The sequence below is a fragment of the Teleopsis dalmanni genome, chromosome X, assembly GCF_002237135.1.
Source record: "Teleopsis dalmanni isolate 2A chromosome X, ASM223713v2, whole genome shotgun sequence".
Classification (NCBI taxonomy): Eukaryota; Metazoa; Arthropoda; class Insecta; order Diptera; family Diopsidae; genus Teleopsis; species Teleopsis dalmanni.
In genome coordinates, this window is record NC_051848.1 from 76,923,168 (window position 1) to 76,948,415 (window position 25,248).

The window sequence follows — 25,248 nt, forward strand, 5'->3', positions numbered from 1 at the left end:
ATGCGAAGTATATATAGCAATTGGAAAAATAAATAAATTTTCTCACTTCTGCCACCTTCCCAACCTTAATTAATTCTCCAACCACATATAATCAATCATTGTCATATAGTCAAATTGCCTGAGATATTGAATGTAATTGAAGGGGAAACTGATATTTTAAAGTCAACCACATTAAATGTGGGGTTAAATTACTTCGTCGTTGACAAGCAGTGTCACTTTGGAGCAATTAAAGTATTGAGTTTCATAATTTACAATCAATTAGATTTTGACATGCGTCTACAAAAAAAGTATAAACAAATAAGTTAGGTCTACTGAATCTTAAATACCCTTCTTACGAGATGATTGAAACGTTACTAAAAAACATATCCCGAATTATTAAAATTATATTCAATATGCATAAATACCATATGGTAGCACCACATCAAAGTTTTGACAGAAATTTTTAGGCTGCCCTACATAACACTATCTAATCTTAGAGCAGTCACTAGCCGTAGGGGTGGTATGCAGATCTTAGATCAGTCATAGAATAATCAACGAAGAAATACATAAATTAGACAAAAAGAAGGGAGAGACTCTGTGCCCAGTGGACTAGCTCGGAAGAATCTCAACATAAAATGCTCATCTGATTTTAACGGATGATTAGAATTTTACAACGTATATCCAGTGAATATTCACAATAGACTGATTTTTAAATTTGATTGCACTGAAACTTAAGTAATATTTTTGCGAGTAAAACCCAACTCTAAAGACTTTAAGAGCATTGTTGTTGCTTCACATGTTTTCTTTCGTAAATTGCGAGTATTTTTTTGCTACTCTAGAAAAAAAAAAATTACGGCTATTATATACAAAAGTCATATTTAATAGCTTATATTTAATATCTCAACAATTATGTTCTTGTATATTAATTATATGTGCTATATGACTATATATATATTTACATTAATCAAACAATCTAGTAGTTATTTGTATATATAATATGTAATAATGTACAAAAAAAGTTCTTAAAAGGAATTTTATCATACTTATTCTTGAAGAATTATCACATGACAAAAATTTTATTGAAGACATTATTATATTATAGGATATGAATTTGTTTCAAATAAATATGTGGCAGAGCATTTGAAAAAGCATGTTTAGCCACTCTCTAATAAAGAATTGGAAGTATTATACATAAAATTAGAAAGCGCGCAGTCCGCGAACGATGAAAACGATGAAGTCAGGAGTTTTAGAAACGATTGATCTAAATAGTATTTTCTCAACTATGAAAAATGGTATGGTTACTCTGGACTAAAGAATTAGAAAAATTACGCATAAAATAAGAGAGTGCATAGTCCGCGAATGAGCGAGTACATATGTAATTCAATTTGCGTCAGCTTTTCTTGGCAAGTTTTGCGGACAGGAATGCATACGAGGATGTGACGAAATTAAAAGTGGATGTGGGTGCCAATATTTACACAACTTTTACAGAAGACGGATGCAAATGTCTGAGTATTTCACGTTCAACTAACAATTTTTTAAGTTACTAGAACGAAGTGACTATAACCGTAGCAAACCTTTACTTAGGAAATTATATTCATATTGCATTAAACGACATTGTTTGAGCGGTTCTACTTCTATAAACTCTGAAATTATATCTTGAATCTGAAATTTTATCTCACACTATCAGTAACTTAAACTAAATGACAGAATCGACAATGATATATTTTCTAATAAATTAGAACTTAGCGCTTCGCTTCAAATGCTTTAGCTTCGGAATGACTTTTAGGCGGAAGTATTAGTATTATACAATGCAGCAAAATAAGTTCTGAGTAATATGGATTCTAATATAAATATATCAATTAAATTTTTGATAGGCATTTAAGCTACTTTTCATGTGTTAAACTCATTTGTATATCTGGACCATCTCGAACCATCTCTGTAATACCTTGGGTTGACAAGATTCGTCTAATGAGAATCAGTAACGTTTTTGCTAACGCAGAACCAACTCAGTCAGTACTGTAGTATTGGTGCTAACATTCTAAGATAATAAACGACTTTTGTCACAGTTGCGGCTTTGCTGAGGTAACAGCGCCCACCATTGGTCAGGATAAGATTCAAAATATTTGAGCCCTTTTCCTTACTGAACTGACAGAGTTAACATCCTTTAAAATTAAAGACATAGTGTATTTTTTAAACTAGGAGTTGCGCCTCCTTAAATAGTCACTGTTTTTATGCTAAATGCTTCAGACTTCGACCCCTAATATGATCTTTCAGGTTTAATGTACCAACAGTATCTCATCTATGGTATCATTACGGGTCATTATTTGTGCACAAGAGCACAAGGCTGTCTCTACATCTTAAACCAACCAAAATGTGTTAAAATATAATACCAAATTTTTCTTTATTATGATTTTTTTAATCATTTCGTAAAACAAAATAAATCTAACAAAATAAAAATTACATTCATTGCCGCAGTTTAAAGAAACTCTCACAAACAATTTACAAGCAAAAAACTGCTTAGATAAGTAATACCTATATGAAATATTATAAAATTATTTTAAATTAGGTAACTTAAGGCACACATTCTTAAAAAATTCTTTATGTATTGATTCAAAGTTCCTTTGTCATTCTGAAATACATTAACCGATCCTAAAAAGCAAATTAGGTATTTTACTACTTAATTGGATTTCTTAATAATTTGACACCTGACACGTTACGGAAATTCGTTTATTGAAAGTTCAACATTGTTCCACTGCTCATATTTCAGTCCCCTGTCAAACACGCAGTATTTCATCCATTTTATATTCAGCATATATCACAAAGTACATTTTCGCAGCTTGTAAGTGAGGGCTGCCATCAATAATCTTACAGACAGGGAATTGTTGCTGAAAATTCATTGAATGCAATGCTTCATCGTTGTTGATTACAGTATTTTCTTTTTGTATTATGCTGACATTAGGAAAATTATTATTATTTTTAACATCATCGTTCCATAATTTGAATATTCACAGCCCAAAGTACACTCAGGCAGAGAGACTCTTTGTGCTCTTGTTTACTTTTCAATTATTGAAAGTAAAATTTATGCAAATGCAGCTTATAATATTACTACGACAATTTTTAATGGAAAAATGTAACTCACAGATAAATTAAAAGGGCTTTCCAAATGACTATGTAAATACTATTATTTTAAAAAATTAAAATAAATAACACATAGCAAAGGAAACAATATAGTAAAAGTTTATTATGGTTTATTTAATTGTACACTATAAAAATAAAATATTTACTATACTAATTACTTAAATTAACTATAACTACACACTATGAAATTTTTATTGCTTTTTCCAAACAATTAAAAAAACTAGCCATGCACTATCAATAATTTCAGTGGAAAGAAAAAAAAAATTAAGTATTCAAAACTTATTTTGCTTCGAAGTAAGTCCAAAATATCGACCCTAAGCATACGTCTAAGAAAAACTATAGATATTATATATTAATTTTACCATTTGGCTTATCTATCAATAACATTTTTGTACGATATTGACACTTTCCTATCAAATAAATTAATGTCACTACCATAGCTGCAGAACACAAGTTGACGAATAATAGTATTTGAGAGCTTTGCTAAACGCTACACATCCATATAGAAGTGACGGACGAATTATTTGGTTATATATCAGCGATTGGAGAATTTTGGCACAGCTAATTCTTTTCAGTTGAACATGTTTCACATGCCATGTGAATCGTTTGTCCAAAGTGATGCTATCCTTCCACTTTATTACCATATATCCCACTCTCACTCTCGACGGGTTCTGTCTCCACATACGCGTAATAAACAGAGCCTTAGTTTTTTCATGATTGATTTTTATTTTCCATTTCTGTAAATACTTCAGGATGAGATTTATATGCTCTTGAAGTGTGTTGGTTATGTTAAGAGCATTCGAGTATATCCAAGAATAGCATACAAGTATCGTCAGCATATAACGCCAGAGTCGAAGGACCAAACATTGAAATATCAGACGTATAAATGTTGTAATAAAAATATGATTATTTAAATGCACGAAAATCAGATATTAAATAAATAACTAAAATTAACTGCCACAAAAATCCCTATTTCTAGTAATAGAACTTAGAAAGAATAATAAAAACAAACATTTAAACATATCTTAAAAAAAAAAATTAATAATTAACATATAATTAATTTACGGATATACTCACGATAAGTCATGCTGGCACATATAGAAGTGATCCTTTTCTTGAATACGGCATTAACCGTATACAATCAGAACTAAGCAATTCATTAATCTTACTATACCCTATCTAAAAGAGTCGTCATACTGAAGAGACACTATATTTTAAGCAGACATACAGAACATTTAGGCACTTTTTCCAATGACTATTAACATAACTGTTGATTAGAAAAGGAAGAGAAAAGTGTTGTTCATCTGCTCTGACAGTCACGCATATTTGATTTAGAGCCTCTTCGTCAAATATCTGACCGAAACCACTAGTATAAGCAATATAAAGATATTGCCCGTCAAAGTGGTTCCACAGTTTCAAATTCAAATTATCTTCATCTTAGTTCTTTAAAGTAGCTAATCTGTAATTATAAAAGTCAGACATACATACAAAACTTCACAGGTTAGTTGAACTGCTTTATTTTGGATCTAACAGTACAATTAACTCGATAAGTATAAAAAATATTTACCAAGTAAATATTAAGTAGTACAAGTATATATAATGTTATAATAACAATTTAGTCATTGTCACGATATTAAAAAGGGAGCAACGAATATTGTGAAAAACTTCTGTATCTTTTATTACAACCACTGTTACCTCAATAGCTAAATCTTCAACTGAAAAAATTCGTTACAACAAAACCGTCCCGAGCAAACTCACTGAATCCGTGGTATCACAACGTGCCATTATTTGAGCTCAAGTGGGCTTTGGTTTTCAAGGCCGCCACTCCAATCTAGTCTAATCCTAAACTCACAGACTGACGTTCAAATCAAAAGCTACGACATAGGACATATTCTCAGCGCTCTATAAAATTCGATATTTCGAAACTCAACTAAAACTTAGTTATATTGTATTTTATTAATTTGTAGTCTGAAAAATCCTCTTATGAAAAATGATATCATATGTTAAATACAATAATGAACTCACAAAAATGCTAACAAACTTAGCATAAGGAAATCTCCGTAGATTTTAATGTAATCATATCAAAATTTCAAGAAGCTTCATTGCATCTAGGTATCAGAAAAATACGTGAATTACATTCTACAAGACATATACATAACATATATAAAATATAACAAAAAATCACTCTTTAAAATAATATGGGGAATGTAATACTGGATATATATATTATACGGTCTTCATAGAATAAGTATCTTTAAGAGTTTTGTACTATACAATATATGGTATATATAAATATATATGTTTATAACATACAAATTAATGACATGTTTGTTGTATTGACTTAACTAGTTCGAGAAAAGCATCTTCTTTATTTCAAAGAATAGGTATTAAACTTAACTAAAGGTGTCTTCCGTTAATTTACTGACAATACTGACTTTATACATAAATGTCGAAAGTTCACATATAGTAAAGCGTTCGTCTGGTTATAAAAAATGTAGGCCGTGTGCGAGTTAGAGTAAATTTAGGTTAAGTGAATTGAAATTTCATAGGAATTTTTTGCAGTGCACTTATGTAAATATTTATTTATTTATTTATTGCACTTATTTATTATTTTTGGTTAAAAGTCAAATTTATTTACTTATTTATTAAACATCTTATAAAATCTTCACACTGGTAACATCTAATTTATCTAATTTTTATCTAATTTACCCTGCTCGAAATTCTGGTAAATACTAACATTCGCTGCCATACCGACATTTTCTCTCAATTTACCATCAATTTACTCGAACTCGCACATGGCCATTATCTTTGTTTTAAATTTTGAAGATTAAAGTCTTGCACTTAAAAATCTTGAAAACCATGTAAATCCGCCAGCTAGACCTCTTGCTAATATGACTACTTCCTCTAGACTAAAACGGAACGATAAACCCGCCATCCTACTTTCCTAATGATCATCCTGATTAATTCAACTTACACACCGTGATATCTGGTAAATAAGCCCTGGCTACTTATTCAGAGGCCCCTTGAAATAATTTACATATCATTATATGTATCATTATAGTATGTTTATATAAAATAATTTGTAATGTAATGTTATTAGTCTTTAAGATTCTAAAACTTATTGTTAGGCTTTAATTTAAAGCGATTCAATAAAGATATATAGTTAAATAAAAAAAAAAAAAAATTTTGAAGATTGTCTACCATCTCCTTCCAACATATCTGCCTACTTTATATACAAATGTATGTAGTATGTATCCAAGCACTTCAAGCATAATTTTATTGCATTCCTTACTAATTTAAATTAGAATTTCTAAAAATAAAATTGTTTACGTTATTTCGTTACTAATTTTAAATTTTTCACAGACGACAATTTGCTGAGTTAGCATATAAATTAGCACATTAGCATCTTGCAGTTAAGAACTGAAGCCAAAACTGCAAGTTTTAAAATTCAATGAACTTAAGTAAGTACGTAGATACTAAAGAACTTCAAGTCAAAATAAAAAATATTTCACTTCTTTTAACTTAAAAATACAAAAACTATTAAAAACATAAAACATAAATAAGAATTCGCTGAAGTTTGCAAAATGCTGTGGTAGATGAAAAGCAGACTAGAACGAAGAGTCTTAAGTAACTCATGCATATTTCAAGAAGAATTTTTTATTCTCTGGTAAACTGAATAAAAATTTTAAGTGCACTTAAAATTGAAAATATTGCAAAAATAACTTGCAATCCACAATTTTTAAGATAAAAGAACATTTATCTTTTCTAACTTCTAAAGTTCAATTCGCTTTTCTTGAACAAAAGTTGGGTATATTGTATTAGCTATTTGGAAAGCAATTTATTTGAAGTAAATTGCAAATAAAATACGTTGCAATATAAAAGTGTATAATAATAATAATAATCATAAAAATAAAAATAATAGTAAAAGTCAATAAAGAATGACTTCTTCTCGTTATTTTCTATAGTTTATTCAAATATTTGTCATGCACTTGTTTTTTCAAATACAAATTTACGATGTACATCGATAAAACGAATTCTACAAGAAGCTTAAAAATGAAAATGTTTATTTATTTAAGTAATTTCATTAGATATTGAAAATGTCCGGAAATCCAAATAAAAAATAAATCCATTTAAACATAATCATTTTAAAAATGAATTAATTAAGTAAATGCATAACATTGATTATATACGTAAATCCACAAATTAATAAATAATAAAATGTTGTTGATATAATTTACTACTGTTCAAAATTTGTCTTTATTAAAAACAATACTTTATATTTAGAATTTAGTTTCCCCCCGCTCATCTGCTCTAACCCCACCCCTTCTCTATAAGCAAATTCCCCTAATGTATGCCTTTTTTTCTGGCTTAGCTCACTAGGGGTACTAAGTATATTTCTTCTCCTCTCTCCCTTGATTACTGGAATGAAAACTAGAACTAGTTCCTATCCTCAAAACGGATGTTCGAATGCAGGTCAAAGTGCAGAACATTTCGTCTTTCCCCTTTAAACAATTGAATTCACAAATTTCTGTCGTCAGGTGATGATCGCAACAGTAGAATGAACAAAATGATGTGCTTATGTTCTATTCAAATATAAACTGCATCCATATGAATCCAACATGTTGATTTACCGCAACAGTTAGATGTGCGCTAAAATTTACAGCTCACATCACAGTACATTTCTATTACATTTCTTCTCTCCCCTTTTAGCAGCAACACCCGCGAATTTCTTTCGGTAGATGTGCGGAATAGTTGGCCGCACATTTATACGTTGCAAGTGAGTTCGATTTTGTTTGATCACTGCATAAACATATATGGTTTTAAGAACTGAATCTTTTGTTTAAAAAAAGTTGGTTTGATATTATGAGAAAAATGTGAAAAGTTGTTTATTCTGTACTGATATTATTTTTTAACTTCATTTTATTATATACAATCCCTTCTGTACATGAATAATAAGTACTACTTATGGCAATAACAATATTTGACGGGCTTGTACGGAACTACCCAGTGGTAATCATCGCCTTATGAAGTATTGCAATTTCTGCATAGTATTGTCTTTCAATTAAGTAGAAGTAAGCAGCTAAGCTGTATTAGACTACGATTATTATGTTGTATTTTGGAATCTACTCGGCAAATCAGAAATTGCGAAGCGTATTAGTCTACGAATGTTATAAGAATCCCTCGTTAATCCTGCTGCAAGGGATTTAGGGTGAACTACTAGTCGTGAGTGATAGTTGCTGCTTATTTGCTGTATTGATTCATACACTGTAGAGATGCCAAGATCATGATATGAGACGTCATTCGGAATATACCATGGGGCGTCGGCGCAGATACGTAATATTTTTGATTGAAACCACTGAAGCATATCTGGATTTAACTTCGCTGCTATACTCCAGATGGGTATACTGTATTTCCAAATTGACTCTATACTGATATAATATTAAACTTATATACAGGTGAAGTTTTGAAGGATCTTGTTTTCATGTAATTTTTTTTGTGCGGTCCCTATCCACCGCAAAAAACAGGATTGACGGTATATATACATTAATAATTTATTTCATGTTATCTTGTTAATGAATTGCTAAAAATTGCATTATCAATTTATTGTTGCCTAATAATTAAATGCTTTAATAATTAAATCGGTACGCAGTAGAGGACATCCGAGTCTTCGGTTGATAAACCAAGTGACCAACGATTTGGGGGGGGGGGGCTCGATACTACCAACTGGCAACAGGAAGCAACTAATCGGGCTGGCTGGCGGAAGCTACTCAACATGACGACTCATGTCTTTTTAAAAAATGGTTTTTGTTTTTTAAAAAATTTTATTTAAACCGATATTTCGATTGTAATCTATAGTCATCGTCGGGGTACTATATAATATTAATATAATGTAACAATATTTTAGTATATATCACAAAGATACAATTATACAATATATTAATATTAAATATATAGCGGAAATATTTATACAATACTTTGATAATAAATATAAAATACAAATATAGACGAATGATATATATACCTATCTTCTTAAGGATTTGTTGAAGGTGTTTTATACACCTGAGCTTCTGTTGTATGTCAGTTATATATTTGAATCTGGTGTCACTAGGAGTTTGCAGGATATATAGCATTTTCAAGAAAAGACGTTTTTGTTGATTATGTTATAAGTGTAACATATGAGTTTACATTGTCTAGGTCTAGCTCATGCTTTGATGTGATGTAGTGTGAAGCCAGTACTGTTTTGGACTCAATATTATTTTTATACCTTATGTTTTGTTTATGTTCAGCTACAAGTGTCTTTAATTTGTTTTTTATTGTACCAACATATACTTGGTTGCATATGTTGGATACGTTACCTTTGCATTTTTTTTTTTGGACAAACCACATTGTGTTTATGGAAAGTGTCAATTTTTGAGTTTTTTCCTAATGTAATATAGTTATTATTAAGAAAACATCTCATCTATTTCAAGCGGTACATATAAAAACAACATTGTAGAAGAGCTACACGCCCTTCCAGATAGGACATGTGTCGTCACTGACTCACTGTTATATTTGTTGCCCCATTATGGCGTGCTTCATCTTATTTAAGACAGTTATGCACTTTTCTTGTGACTTCGCCTCATCACTCCTCAGTTGCTGGATGAACTCGTCTCTCAATGAGATGAGTACACCACTCGTTTGCAACACTCGAAATACATAATATCAGAGCTAAATCACAAAATTCAAACGATGATAATACCCGAGACGATAAATCACCTAAACATCGAATTTTCAGTAGATTGATGTCTTTAAAAGTTTTAAAACAGCGTTTCAAAGGAAGTTTTTATAAAATAACAGAATACGTTTGAGTCAGCAGTAACATTTGACAAAATTATACAATTGATAATAAGTTTTAGGAATAAAATAAAAATAATAAAATACATTCCCGTGATACCAATAATATAGTCGTAAAGCAACTTTAATATAACTTACTTACTTACTTGTAGATACTTTTGTGTTTAAAAAATATATAATAAAAAAAAACAACAGCCAAAGTGTCAGCTAGCATTACTAAACCGGAAGAACAAAATAGAAAAAAATGCCAACTAACTGAACTAACAATAGAATAACAAATAAAAAGTAAACGATGTTGATGAAATGCACTAAAAAGAATAAAAAGGAATTGATAAAAACGAGTGCAACTTTTTTTATGTGTTTTTTATGAGATCTATTTTTTTGTAGAATGCATGAAATTGCACATAATTAACGTAGTTATCAACTAAAAGCGTATTATGCTATGTATTTTAAGCAAAATTAAACATTTATAACTGTGCTCAGGTATTCCAGCATCTTACAATTAGTGCACGCCATAAAAAGAAATCTAATAGATTCATTTCTGAAGATTACATTGTCATCATACTCTTTCATCTATAAGTCGATGGGTGCTAAAGAAGTATAAGTACATGATACCATTTTCTTAGAAACATATTGGAAGCAAATAGTTGCTAAATCATGTATACATATATTTAAAGAAACGAGAAATTATTCATCATTGCTCAATATTTAACACCATTCTTCGAATTCTTCGAATTTGAAAAAGTATGGTGCGATGATGCCACCAAGTTATGAAGAACACTATAACATAGACTGCATTTTTAAGATGTTATCTGTACATCATTGGATTTTCTTGTCAAATGCGTAAAATATCTTGTAGCTGTATTCGTTTCTAAATGAATTTAGAACAGAATTAGAATTTACAAGCTATGTTATGAACTGCTACGGACTAATTGAGCTTACTTACCTACTCACCATCAAATCGGTATGTTTATTTGCGCCATCTTAAGCTACGACTTCTCTTTTAGGTCTGGAATCAATGCACACGAGAATACCTTTTACCGCTTATGTAAAGCTATCTTACACCACCAACTAGGTAGGTAGTTGCTTCAAATTGATTAAATACCCGTTGGGTTGCTTATACAAAAACTTTTGGACTACTGCAAGTGATCCAGTACATTAGATGTTGCAAAACTCTCTTATCATTCCACTGCACAATCGCGACTTAACAAATTCTCTCCATAGATTATACTCTCTACCTAATTTTTAAAATTTTTTTTGTATTTATTTAGATACTGAATACACGTGTCAAACACATAACTATCGCAATGTTGAATAGTTGTCAAAAAACACAGTTGTGTTTTTTCTATCTCGAAATATGGTCATGCGTTTTATACATATAACATACGTACACTAATGAGAAAAACTCTGCGTACACAAAATTAATTAATAATGCTGCGTGATAAGAATTAGAAATGTTTCGTGTTTCTCTTGTTGACAGCTTGGATGATGCCCAGATCTCAGCATCGAGGTCAATAATCCAGTTGAGTTGTAGTTGTTCACTACTCTTTGGATAGAAGAACGTGCTCACTTAACGATTTGATCAATTTTACGACACATTTTCCCTTTTTCCATAGATCAATAATAATACTTTTCTCACTGATATCAATTTCTTTTCCTTTTTTTTCCTTCATTTTTAACCGTTTAATTATAAAATTAATGCTTTTGATTGTGTATTATGATAAACTGGTTTAGTAAAACATAAAGCAAGCCAAAGTTCTACTGTCAAAACATCGGGAATTCCCCTTTTTATGTTTTGTACGAAGACTTTTTCTGACATCGATAGTGTTGATTTTTCACATTTTTAATTATTATAATTTTTCTACTAAACTGTTAGGAATAAGTTTTAGCTTAAAGAGAAGATAACGATTAAAAGTACTAATAAAAAAAGTGTTTGTATTTTATACACATTATAAATAAATTTAAAACAAATTTAAAATTATTCACAAATTATCAAATAATTCATTACTAAAATTACATATAAAAATATATGTAAAATTGAAAAAAATAACCCCAAGATATTTACACGTTAATGGAATGTACTTTTATGTTAGAAAATTTTTGCTTATCTGTCACTGACAAGTCTAATATTGTTTGTACTCTAAAATGCAATTACACAAAAATCTTATCTAAAACATAATAATAATGTTATAGGGTATGAGAGAAGAAACTTTAACCAGCCGAAAATATTATCACTGATAAAATATTTCAAAACAACAAAATATAATCGTAATATTCCAAAAACATATGATAGATTAATTGTTAAAATTAACTGGTGACGATATACGATAACAAACGATTGCATTGAAATACTTATGAAAATATATAAATATATATACATATAATTTAATTTTATTTGTTTTTTATATTAAAATTATTTTAAATATGTAAAAATAAAAATTTAGCATCAAAATAGATAAATTTATAGTTATAATCTTCACTACAGAATAAGAAAAATTTGCTTAAGCAAATTCACAAATTCACCAAAAAGTTTAAAAATGTCACTAAAAACATATAACGAAATTCACCATAACAGAACCTACCACACAAAGGTGAATACAACCCTACCGCAAGCAATAAAACGTTGACCTTTTTTGTTAATCAAATAAATCCATTTGAATCATATAGATAAATAACAAATAGCTCTACCAGATTTTGATAAAAATGTTATAAACAAAAAAACAAAGTAAACAAAAAAAGATAAAAATAGTAAATAAAAAAGTAAATAAACAAAAAATAGTCTAATCGCTATTCACAAAAAACGGTAAAGTACATCAAAATGCATTAAGAGAAGGAGTACCCTATAATTTTTACCACGGGTTAACCATTAGTACAATATACAATTTAAATAGGAGGCTTTAAACATGATATTTCCTAACGAAAAACTTAGTTCCCTTCAGTGGACAATTTTAGTAAAAAAATATTTCTTTTATATGTATATATACTAAGAACTGCAGCATTACTAAGCGCTTGTAGACTTTTGATCGCTTGTTTTGCTATCCTTGACAATAAAAGCACCGATATCTCCGCTGTTTTGTGAACACCTGCAATGAAACTCCGCGAAAATATTGTGCAATCAATTGTACGAGGGTCACTATTTATATTTTGAGCCTAATGAAAAAATACTTCCGGGAACTAGAAGGTCGTCAGAAGTCATTGTGTACCAAATCGGGACTGAAATCAGTACGGCGAATGACCCATCAATTCAATTTTTTCAATTATCAAGTAGTCGGTTGTTAGACTGTTAGACGAGATGTGTGAGTACTCGTATTGTTTTGATAGAGATGACGCTTGTTTGGTCTTCGTGTTTCACTGAAGACTTCCGGTTGATTTTAACATTTGGTTGTATGTTACAACCAACATACATTCGGAATTGACCTTTTTAAAAAAGTGCTTGTATAAAAAAACAAGCACTAAAGTATATTGAGTTCTTCTTCGGTAAAAATTTTGAAGCAAAGCTTTTTGTAATGCCTGCTTGTACACTTATGACTCCGAGTGGATATAACAACAATAATAATATAGAAATATGCACGTATATTCGTACATACATATATGATATCTACACTAGTTCTAAAAAATTATATTGTTAAACTGTGCTTAATATTGCATGAGGACGTCACTACATAGTTGCTGTTCTAATTTCTTATCAAAGTTTTGTTCACATTAAGTTTTTCAAGTGTAATGTCTTTTTAATGTATTTATTTTATTTGCCGAGAATGCATTTTTAGCCTCTAAATGATTTTAAAATATAATAGTTTTTGTTTCTTCATTTATACCAAATCAAACCAGTAGTAAGCTCTACAAAAATTCTATATAGTTATACTGATAAGAAAAATATTTACAAATGTTAATAGATTAAAGCAGATGTCGAATTTCATAGAACTAGTTTACGTATATTAAAAAGTAGTCCAGCATTTCTAAAATAGGTCTAAATGCAAAAAAAAAATATTATATTTACAGATTACTGTAACATTTCAACAGATGTTGGAAACTATTAATTAACAGCATAATTTTATGATAAGAAAAGCTCTATTCAGTTAAATGTAACTCATTTGATCTTCTACTTCTACTGGTCACACAACTTCTCTAGTTCTATAGTTCATTCTAGTTTTTGTGAACGATAACATTTGTTGGTACTCAATGAATCTCCTAGCGTGACTGTAACACTTTTATGAATTCAATATCATCATTTTTACCCGAAAAATCAAATCATCATCATCATCATTTGACATCACAAGTCGTGATCAGCTTTAGCTTACCTAATCTTACGTTTCCATGTCGCTTTCTCCAGTGTCATGCGGACGTTAATTCTAGTATTTCTACGCTGACATGACATCATTAAGCTAACATAATTTTGGTCATTATCTCCCACAAATCTAATGTAATTAGATTTTTATTGTTTTTCATGGACAATTGGCATCCACATGGATGGATTTTAATAACATCCATTTTATAGCAGCACCGTTAAGATTCCTGCTCCAAAGTCAGTGTTAGTTTTTAAGAGTTTTGTATAATACTAGTTTGCATATAGTTTTGCAAAACCTTAGCAAAACCCACTTTTATTAAATTGTAACTATTCATAGAAACATTTTCTCAAGCTAACAACCTTGTTGAAAAACTTAAAGGATAAGCAGAAACGAACTAAACACATCTGATCTCTTTCTAGACAAAACTGATTCATAAAACGAATAGTATAGTTTATGTTTTATACAAAGCGACTTTATCTCTCAATCGTCATTTGCAGCTTCTTAACCAAATACAAGACCTTAAGCTAGGAGAATAATTTATGTTTTATGTCCAAAAACGGAGAAAATAATTTCCGTCGTGAGAAAATAGATCAAAGTCGTGTGAGAAACTAATCTAAGTCAAAAACTGAAATAAAGTTTGGTTTTAAACAAAGGGACTTCGCCTTTTCTAGTCATTTGGTCGTATACGAAAATTTTTATTATGATTGTTTCTATCGAAACTATTGAAAAAGTAGAACGACTAAGCGATAGTTTTCAAATTTTGTCACAAATATTTTAAGTATACGATTAGTTTCCTCACAAAAAAAATGATTATAATATCATTATAAAATATCATTATAATATTCAAGCGGTATCACAAATTCAATATTAATGAAAAGCATCATGAGTTCGATATAAATTGATAGCTAACGTTTTCCAAAAGTTTTTCTCAGGAAATTATTTCTAACGAAGACGGTTGGAGAAAGCTATCGCGGAAATATCTATCGCGACTGTGTTAATTGGGATACTAAAGTACCATATTGGATGGAGATGACACTTTGGGTCAAAAGCAAATGGCAGAAATGTTAAATGTTGCACAACAAATAATTTCTGACCGTTTAAAAGCTATGGGAAAGATCCAAAAGTGTGGAAAATGGGTGCTACATGAATTGAATGAAAGACAGATGTAAAACCGAAAAAACACTTGTGAAATTTTGCTTCAAAGACACGAAAGAAAATCAGTATTGCATCGGATTGTTACTGGCGATGAAAAATTTATTTTAAGAATCCTAAACGGAAATAATCATGGGTTAATCCGGGACAACCATCAACATCGACTGCAAAACCAGATCGATTCGGCAAGAAAACAATGCTGTGTGTTTGGTGGGACCAGAAAGGTGTGGTGTACCACGAGCTCCTAAAATCTGGTGAAACCGTCAATGCTGGTCGCTATGAACAACAAATGATAAATTTGAACCATGCATTGATCGAGAAACGACCAGAATGGGCCAGAAGACACGGCAAGGTAATTCTGCTCCATGGCAATGCACCTGCACACAAAGCAAAACGGGTTCAGGATGCAATCAAAACACTTGGCTGGAAGCTGCTACCCCACCCGCCGTATTCACCAGACTTGGCTCCTTCCGACTACCATTTGTTTTCATCGATGGGACACGCATTAGCTGAGCAGCACTTTGATTCCTACGAGGAGGTCAAAAATTGGGTGTCTGATTGGTTTGCTTTAAAACACGAACAATTTTTTTGGCGTTGTATCCACAAATTGCCAGAAAGGTGGTCAAAATGTGTAGAAAGCAATGGCCAATACTTTGAATAAAATGTTTTTTACTTTCCTATTAATAATTAGTGTTTTATTTTCACCAAAAAACGCTCATTTCATACCGGTACACCTAATATTCTAGTTCAAAAACTAAGAGAATAATAAGAATTAACCTAAGCTTATACTTAACCGATTTACTTCTTCTGGGACCGTCATATTATATCGGGTATTATATAGCTGCATGAGAACTATCGGTATCGATAACTATGGTTTGACAGCTGAGAGTGTCAAACTGTGTTGACATTTCTATTCAGCAAGGTTTGGAAATTCATCATGAATCTAGTGTTGTTTAACGCTAGAACGTTTCCAAATTATAGAAATTTACTTTGAAAAAAATAAATCTGTTCTCGAAGTTCATAGAGCACTTCGTCTATTTTACGGTCAACATAATCGACCTAGTGAGCAAGTAATTCGTACAGTTATTAATCGTTTTCGAACTAATTTTATTCTGCTCGATTTGAAACCATTAACAAGAAAAGAAATATGCGTACTGAAGAGAATATTGCGGCTATAGTACGAAGTGTTACAGAAGACGCCGAAATGTCGATTCGTCATCGTTCTCAATTTGTTGACCTTTGTTCTTCGATTACATGGAAAATTTTACGTAAGGATCTTGGCTTATGCGTCTATAAAATACAGCTCGTACCAAAATGGAATAAAAAGACCATTGTTTACGTCGCACTTTTGATGATTGCGCTCATTTGAAACTGGCCAAAGATGAACAGCTTTATCGAAGAATTGTGTTTAGTGATGAAGCTCATTTCTGGTTAAATGTCCATATCAATAAGCAAAATTGGCGTATATGGAGTGAAGATAATCCTCAAACCTTTAACGAATCACCGATATTATACATCCATTGAAATTGAAATTTTGGTGCGATTTACACGCTGGCGGTATCATCGGTCTTTATGGTATTTATTTCAAAATGAGGAAAGAGCTTAGAGCTGCCGTTACAGTAAATGGCGTGCGTAGTCAAGCCATGCTGACTGAATTTCTTTATCTAAAATTTAATCATTTCGACGACATTTGGTATTTGGTTCCAACACGACAGCGCAATTTGCCATACACCACGCTTAATAATCAATTTATTTTCAGAAGTGGTCCTGCTAACTGTCCGTTTCGTTCGAGTGATTTAACATTTCTCTATAACATTTTATGGGACTATGTTAAGTCATTGGTTTATGCCGACAAACCAGCAACTCTTGAAGCATTGGTAGCCAATATTCATGCCACCATTGACACCATACGACTCCATTTAATGCAAAACAGAAAAAAAATTTTAACTGATCGAATGAACTAAATTAACTTAGTTTAGCTGAAAAACGAAGATGCTAGAATCCTAGGATGCCTAGGATCGTCGTCATATATCTAGTGGAACTCAAAAACTGACACTACTATGGAAAGGAGGGATATGGCATTCTAAATTTCCCGAATCAAATAAATTATTACCTATAAACCTATGGACCTTCTTTATGAATAACAAATCAGTACGAGTATAAGCAAATTGACTGAGATCACAATTGATTGAGTTCAACCTCATTGTGGTTAACTGTGTGCATCCAGTACACACTATGCACTTATGGTAGATATTGCGTGTGGCTATATCAAAAAACTCCGAATGTCGCTACTCTCAAACACTGAACAGCATAAAAAACTGTGCATTATAGCGCCCTTTAACTATGGAATATTGTGCGAATACTCAAAATTTATTTATTTATACGAAATAATTTAATAATAGGTAAATGTCAATATAAATAAAAATCAATTAGGTACATATTCGATACATGCAGGAGTATACACGTATTGTCCTTCGCCTTAGTATACTAGGGCCTTAAGCGCTTGCCATTTAAGGTAACCTGTGCAATTATAGAAAATTATTGAACTCGAAAATTTTTACATTAAAGACTTTCAATGGGAAGTGTAAGGCATTTGTTGCACTGTTTTATGGAAAGGGATAGAGGCGAGTGGAACTGGAGCAACAGCTTTTGATACCATTTTTTACTGACGACGAACGTATGTTTGTGCGCGGAATGTGTCCTCTTAGTCGGTATTCAGTTGCTGTGTACCGTTCGTTGTTGGTGGAAATCCTTTTTTTCTAAGCGACTCCTCTGTGGGCTTGGCTGGTGAAAAAGTTTTTGATTTTTGAAAAATGCTTTTTAAATATTTAAGCTAGAGCAGCTGCAGTTGCAGTTGCAGCTGCAGGTTGCATAAAGGAAAATGCAATAATCGCAAGTGCAACTGTAAAGCAACTGTGAAGCAACTGAAAATCAAGGATATAAGGCGGAGGGCGTACTTGCACAACAAAGTAATGGATTGGTTCATTGATTTTCCCCATGAGGTAAATGACTTTTGAATGTTACTTAAATTGAATTTCGCTCTGTTAATATTTTAAAATTGACTTCATAAGTTTTCATAAAAAGTAAACAGTGTTGTGCGCTGCATAATTAAATTTTATTTCATTTCATTTTTTTTGTTTTTTTTTTTTGTGTGTTTAGTGTAGTTTGAATACACTGTAAAAAAATTGATTTGTAGTGGAAAACGAAATAAAAACAGGAATTTTGTATATGTACAGAGCACGTTAAACACGCAAATTTTTTTTCAAGACGAGTAACAAGTAAATTAATATGTACCCGTTTATATACTAACATATATTATTAATTTATATACAAAAAAATTTTATATAAAAGCTATGATGCCATAGAGCATTACACAAATCTAAGGCAAATATTCTGGTTCAGAAGCGCGCGTATTCCAAGTGACACACGCACATGACCGACGGTACAGAAAAAAGGCTTCACATTGCTTGGCAATGTTAGTTCCATGGACTACATAGCGTCGGACAGACTGACGACGACGACTACGACTTGTTTCCTCTATACATTTTATTGCTATTTTTGGTACGTTTGCTGGGGTGGCTGTGGGTGGTGTTTCGGTGCTGATTCGGTGGTGACTTGACGGTTGACGAAATACGCTAAGCAACTCTTGCGTGTGGTAGGTTCACTTTCCCATTGGAATGAGTTATTTTTGTCCTTGTTTATTTCAATACATATTATGTCTTTATGAGTCCTTTATTGGCTTTCTTTATTTTTGGTACTGCTTTTTTTTTATTGTATTTTATAGCGTTGTTAGGGGAATAAACATTTTTTTTAGGTTTTTGGACTTTCGCTAGTATAGTTAATCTATTTATTGATTTAAGTATTGTATTTATAGGTCACTTACAAATTTTATGTGTTATGACACTAAGAACAAGCAATTTGCCAGATAAATCCATAAAGAAACTTAATTTAAGTCTCAAACTCAAGTTAAGCTAGTTTAGTTATAGTTAAGTTATAAATTTTGTATTTAATGTGGAAACTTATTTCTATTTATTAGATACGGATATACTGGAAAAACAGATACTGTACGAAAAAATATAAACAATAAAGATTTATATATTAATTAACGTAAAAATGTAAGTAATTGAAGATCAATTAATTGTAAATACTAGCAATTATAGAAAAATATAACTGACAATAAATAAAAATAAATAATTATTCTTTGTTCAATGTTATTACAGTAACGCTAAAAGAGGTATTCAGTCAAACAGAGTTAAATTGACACAAATATATAACAAAAAAAAAAATTTGATAAATATTATTACCGCAAAAAGTTATCCACAGGGAACATTTGTCAATTATAGATGTGCCTTTTTGACAAAAGAATTTAGCTTCAGAGATATTCTTCACCCGACTGATATCCCTGAATATCAGTTACTTTCATATAATCAAAAAAATATGTTTATAGGACGTCTATGTCTAAACTGTACTTCCAATAATTAAGCCTACTAAGGTCGTGTGCGAATTAGGCTAAGTTGCGTTCTAAATGAGGGAAATTCTAAAATGTGTCGATAATGTAGTGATGTGTCGATACGTGTTGATAAATGGCTAAATGTGTGCAGTGCAAAAAATCCCAAAAAATCTCCCATTTGGTTTAGCATCAACTTAGCCTAACTCACACACGTCCTAAATATAAAAACTCTAAGTTAAACAATCTCGCCGCAACAACCCATATAAAAGTATAGACACAATAAAATGGAATCTATTCATAATAGATTATTGGACAAAAGGAAAAAAATATCTAAAGTATATATGCAAGGTGCCTTTGCACGGTAGCTAGTTACGGTATATACTGATCGATATTAAATACCTAGAATCAAAAGCGTGTAGATTTACAACAGAGTCATAAATTGCAAACTCTTCCGCTAAGTTTCACTTTTGGTAAAGGTGATAGAATGACACTGGTTACAAACAAACTTACTGTGGCTGTCAAATCTTGTTGAAATAAAAGTGCAAAACTAATGTTAACAACAAAAAACAAGATACTTATATCGTAAACAAGTATTAGAAATTCTGACCGATAAGTTCTTATCAAATTAAAATAATTCTCCCTATATTAAAGGAAGACCAAATCCATGCGCACCAACTCTAATCATAACACTCAATTTGATATAAATGGTATAAACATTGAAGATATCACTCAATTTGAATACCTTGGTAGCAGTGACGATTGCTCTAAGGTGCGGAGGTGTGCGGTGAACACCCTAACATAATTTGCAAAATGTCAAAGAACATAGGTATATAAATTTATTAGGTATCTTCACATCAAGAATTATTATTAATTATTACATTTCCATATACATATATATTTTTTAAAGTTTTAGCAAAAACAATTAAATATAATTGTCTATGAAAACTCAATCAATTTGCTTCTGTTAGCTGCTATCATAGAGTATATATACTCTTTGCTGCTATACTTGTTAGGTGTGCTCATATATTTGCAGCTCAAATCACAGAACATTTCTATTTTATTTCGTCTCTCCCCTTTGTGTGCAAAGAAGTTGGCAGCACATTCATACGTTGCATATGAACAAAATAATGTGCGTGTGCTCCCGTTCGTAATATCAGAGATAGAGATTTATATAGTGAGAATTGTATGAGAGTAATTTTCTGTTCTATTCGAATATCAACTGCATGCATACGAATCCAACATTATGATTTGCCAAAGTAGTTGCATGAGCTGCTGAAGTTTGCAGCTCATCTCACCATACATTTCTATCACATTTCGTCTCTCCCCTTTTAACAGCAGCACCCACGAATTTCTGTTCTTATGGTGCGGGGTACTTGTGCGCACATTGCAAGTGGTTTCGATTTTGTTTGATCACTGCACAAACATGTATGTTTCTAAGTACAAACTCTTTTGTTTGAAAAAAGTTGGTTTGATGTTACGAGAATTATGTGAAATGTTTTGTTTCTTCCATATTGATATAATATTAAATTTATATATAAATTATTAATTTAATTTGTTTAATATGTTATTTTGTTAATGAATTGTTAATATAATATTGCGAATATATTGTTGCCTAATATAATATGGTTATTATTAATAAAACATCTCATATATTTTAATTTAAGTGGTACATGTAAAAAAAACATTAAAGAAGAGCCGCACACCCTTCCAAATAGGGCACGCGTCGTCACTGCTTGGTAGTATGGTACCGTCATAACGGATGGTGGAGCCTTAATTAATGTTTCTAAACGGAGTCGTTAAGCCAAGGAGGCTTTCGCCAATCTTAAAAATATTTGGAAATCTTCTAATATCCATCTTAAAACAAAAATCCAAATTTTCAACGCCTGTGTCAAATCTGTTTTGCTGTATGAATCTGAGACTTGCTACTTGGTGACTACAGATAACACTCATAAGTTGCAAACGTTTGTAAATAGATGTCTGCGTCAGATTTTAAGAATATGGTGGCCGCGAACTATTAGCATTGAACACCTCATGACAGAAACTAACCAACAGTCAATTGATAAGGAAATAATTCAGAAATACATTTCGCTGGAGCATACTCCCCGCAAGCCAACACCGAAATTGTTCATGCTGCACTCGTGTGGAATTCGCAGGGAAGAAGAAATCGCAGACGGCTGAGGACAAGATGGAGAACAACATGGAGAACCATCAGTAAAGAAAAACGAGCAAATCATTTAGTGAGTTAAGAGCAATAGCACGCGATCGTAGTAATTGGAAATCTATTGTGTTGAGACTAAGCTTATAAATGTTATATCTGAATATGTCAATAATAATAATAATATTAATGGAATATCTAAAGAAAACATAGTGGAATACATCTTATGCAACTTTCCTATTTTAGCCACAAGCAAAATAAACTTCTTCGTCAATTATGTCTTAATTTCACTAACAGTAATATCCACCGTTAAGATTAAGAACATCCTGTGCTTTATTAGGACCCTGAAATAATTAACTAACAGTTAAGGTCTTAGGTTAAGTAGTGGTATCACAATGGATTGACTATTAACTCTACGTGAGTTAATCACTTAGAGTGGTTCCCATATTAATTCAACCTAATCTTAAGTCTAATATTTTTGATTTCAGCACACTTAACGAATTCAATCCTGGCCAAATTCGATTAGCTTTTATTTAAGTGAACTTTATCTCTACATACTTTAAAGCAATAATATTATGTTTATATATATATATGGTAAAAACTAGTGATGGAAATAATTCGTAATTATAAATGAAGCTTACTTTTTTGTTATAAACTTTTTTTGCTATGTCTTTCCGTGTTATAAGATGATTTCAATTACAAAGTAGTACAGTACTTTATAGTATCTGTCTAGAAACATGGATATTAATATTGTCTGGTGTTCAATATTAAAATTTGTCGTTAAAAACCAGTAATAAATTGACACAACAACAGCAGGTGAGCTATATACAATGGGTTCGAATAACGATAATATTCACTATTAGAAACTACTTATTCATATCGACAACTTAAGTCAAACTAACCACTTCTTTTCGAGTTTCATAATTAAAAAAATCAATGCGACTAGGATGTCAAGTCAGACTTCTACAACAACAACAATAATGATCCAATTATAAGAGTTTATATAATTAAGATAAAAGTAAACTATTAAATGGCTATAAAAAAGTCACTTTATTTTCAAAATACTAAAGTTGATTAGCTACAAAGACTATATCAGTATCGCATTTAATTTTGATAAGAAGAAAACTATTTTTTAGTGGATCTTTTAGTTTTTAGTAATAGAAATACCAGGCTACATTTAGTGTTCTTTAACTATTGTAACTTTCTGATCATGATAACACATAAGTCCGACTCCACTTAGAATTCTGACTTTTTTCAGACAAGTGAAAAAACATTTATTTGTGCCAGTTCAACAGATCTACTACAGTAATAGTACTGTTTCATTGGGAACAGTTGCAGTTTCATATATCATTAACACCCTCTAACAAAACTCCACACGCTAATCTAACATAATATAGGTAATATATAATAGATGTGAAACCACAAGGTATAAGACCCAAAGCCACAAGTGTTGCTCGTTTTTCCCAACATTTAATGTAACAAAAACGATATTAAAAAATCAGTTTTACCAAAATACGTGATCAGAAATAGTGTGTAGTTTTTTTTGGAAGTGCTAACATCCTAACCCTAACATCTTTATAATTCCTTTGATATGATCTGCTTTATAGATCCTTGCGGGCTACAATAACAATACTACTACAATAACAACAGAAAAAATGGCGTTGGTGCACCGATTTTACTTCTTCATTTGTTCATTAATTAAACTACCATATGCCATATTCATCATATGATATATATCATATTGATGATAAAACATATGATATGCCATGCCTGAGTGAAAATCTTCTATATCAAATCTTCTAATATTTCTGATATCATTAATAGTAATGATTTATGAAAATTTGTATCCCAGCTAGAGATTTTGTAGCTATCTATTAGGGAATAGCTGGAACAAAGTAAAATGGTTGCTTCCTGATTCTTCTAATGAATGAAGAATATATACATATTTACCTCTTCCTGAAAGTACCTAACCGTAGGAGAAGAAAAATGTACTTAAATTCAAACTGACATCATTTAGGTGTAGAAAAAATTGGACAATTATATTCCAATTCAATTGAAATTTGATTTTTAATGCAGAACTGTAGTCATCCACACACAAGTGATGACGTCAGTGGAGAAAGCAATGTTAAGGGACAACAATTTTAAAAGGATTAAGTTGTTAAATTCCAAATCCATTGTGGCAAGGGAATTTTAAGAATTTCAAACAAATTTATCAACTCGTTTGGTTAAAAAGTTTCTTATCTCCAGTGTCCGAACACAACCTCAACCCATTTTGGATTAACCGAAAATGACACAAACAAAACTTACCTCCAGACCAGCGGCATAAGTGGCCAAGTTTGTTTCATGGATGGTCGAATGTTCTGATTGCGCTTCTCCGGCCAAACGTGATCGAATTTTAATTTGAGTCCATAGCGAGGTACAGCAGTGATTTCGTTCTGACGCAGCTCTTCGAAATTCGCACTAACGGAATCCATGGTTGACCAACGAACGTACAACAAAACCCGCAAGCAAAAATATTGTCAAAAATTCGTTTTGATTTTTTTTTGTTTTTAATTTTTGTTTTGATTTTTAGATTTGACACACAGCACGCACAATGCACAATGCACAAGACACGGCACTCGATGTGGAAGCAAAGAACTGCGGCGGGCGGTACGAGTGGCGTACGCGTTTATAAACAAACTTGAAAAGAAGAACTCATGAAAGACATTGAAATTGACACAGAAACAACAAAAACAACAAAAACAACAACAACAAATCAAAAAAGTTTTGTTAAGCCGTTACAATAGCAAAATTACAAATAGGAAGAATTTTTATGTTTCAAAGTAGTGTCCACAGTTTATAGTTAATTATCGAAACTTTCACTTTTTTGCGTAATTTACTTCAATCAAACAAAACTTGGCAACTTTCTTTCATTAATTTACTCACTTCTGTTAACTATTACTAATTTTGACAATTAATTTTAGCGCCTCGACTCTTCGACTATCACCCACAACACAACCAACGCTGTCAAATTCCACGAGAGAACTAATCAAACAAAAACAAAAACTCAAACAAGAACCGCAGTCACGGCAAATATATAAGTTCCACACACAAATTAAGTACAGCGGTTACGAAATGGTATCCACACATTTTTATCAACTAGAGTTGAAGTTTTATTAAAAATAATTGAATAACCAAAAATTCAGGTAATTGATTTAAATATTTTAATATATATAATACTTACTTATTAAAATTCATAAGTAAAAAACAAAATA

At 31.2% G+C, this 25,248-nt stretch overlaps 1 protein-coding gene across 3 annotated transcripts in view; it reads right to left on the minus strand.

Annotated features, from left to right (window-relative positions):
• Positions 1-25,035, minus strand: part of LOC119687474 (non-lysosomal glucosylceramidase) — a 42,917-nt gene extending 17,882 nt beyond the window's left edge. Inside the window, exons 1-2 of one of the 3 annotated variants that reach the window (XM_038101801.1) lie at positions 24,920-25,035; positions 24,302-24,673 (exon numbers count right to left, since the gene is read on the minus strand). In XM_038101801.1, coding sequence (XP_037957729.1) covers positions 24,302-24,468 — 167 coding nt within the window. In that variant the 5' untranslated portion in view covers positions 24,469-24,673; positions 24,920-25,035. Of the gene's footprint in view, positions 1-24,301; positions 24,674-24,873 lie in introns of all 3 variants that reach the window. The other 2 variants (XM_038101802.1, XM_038101803.1) reach the window with 2 other exon arrangements.
• Between the last annotated feature and the right edge of the window lie 213 nt (positions 25,036-25,248).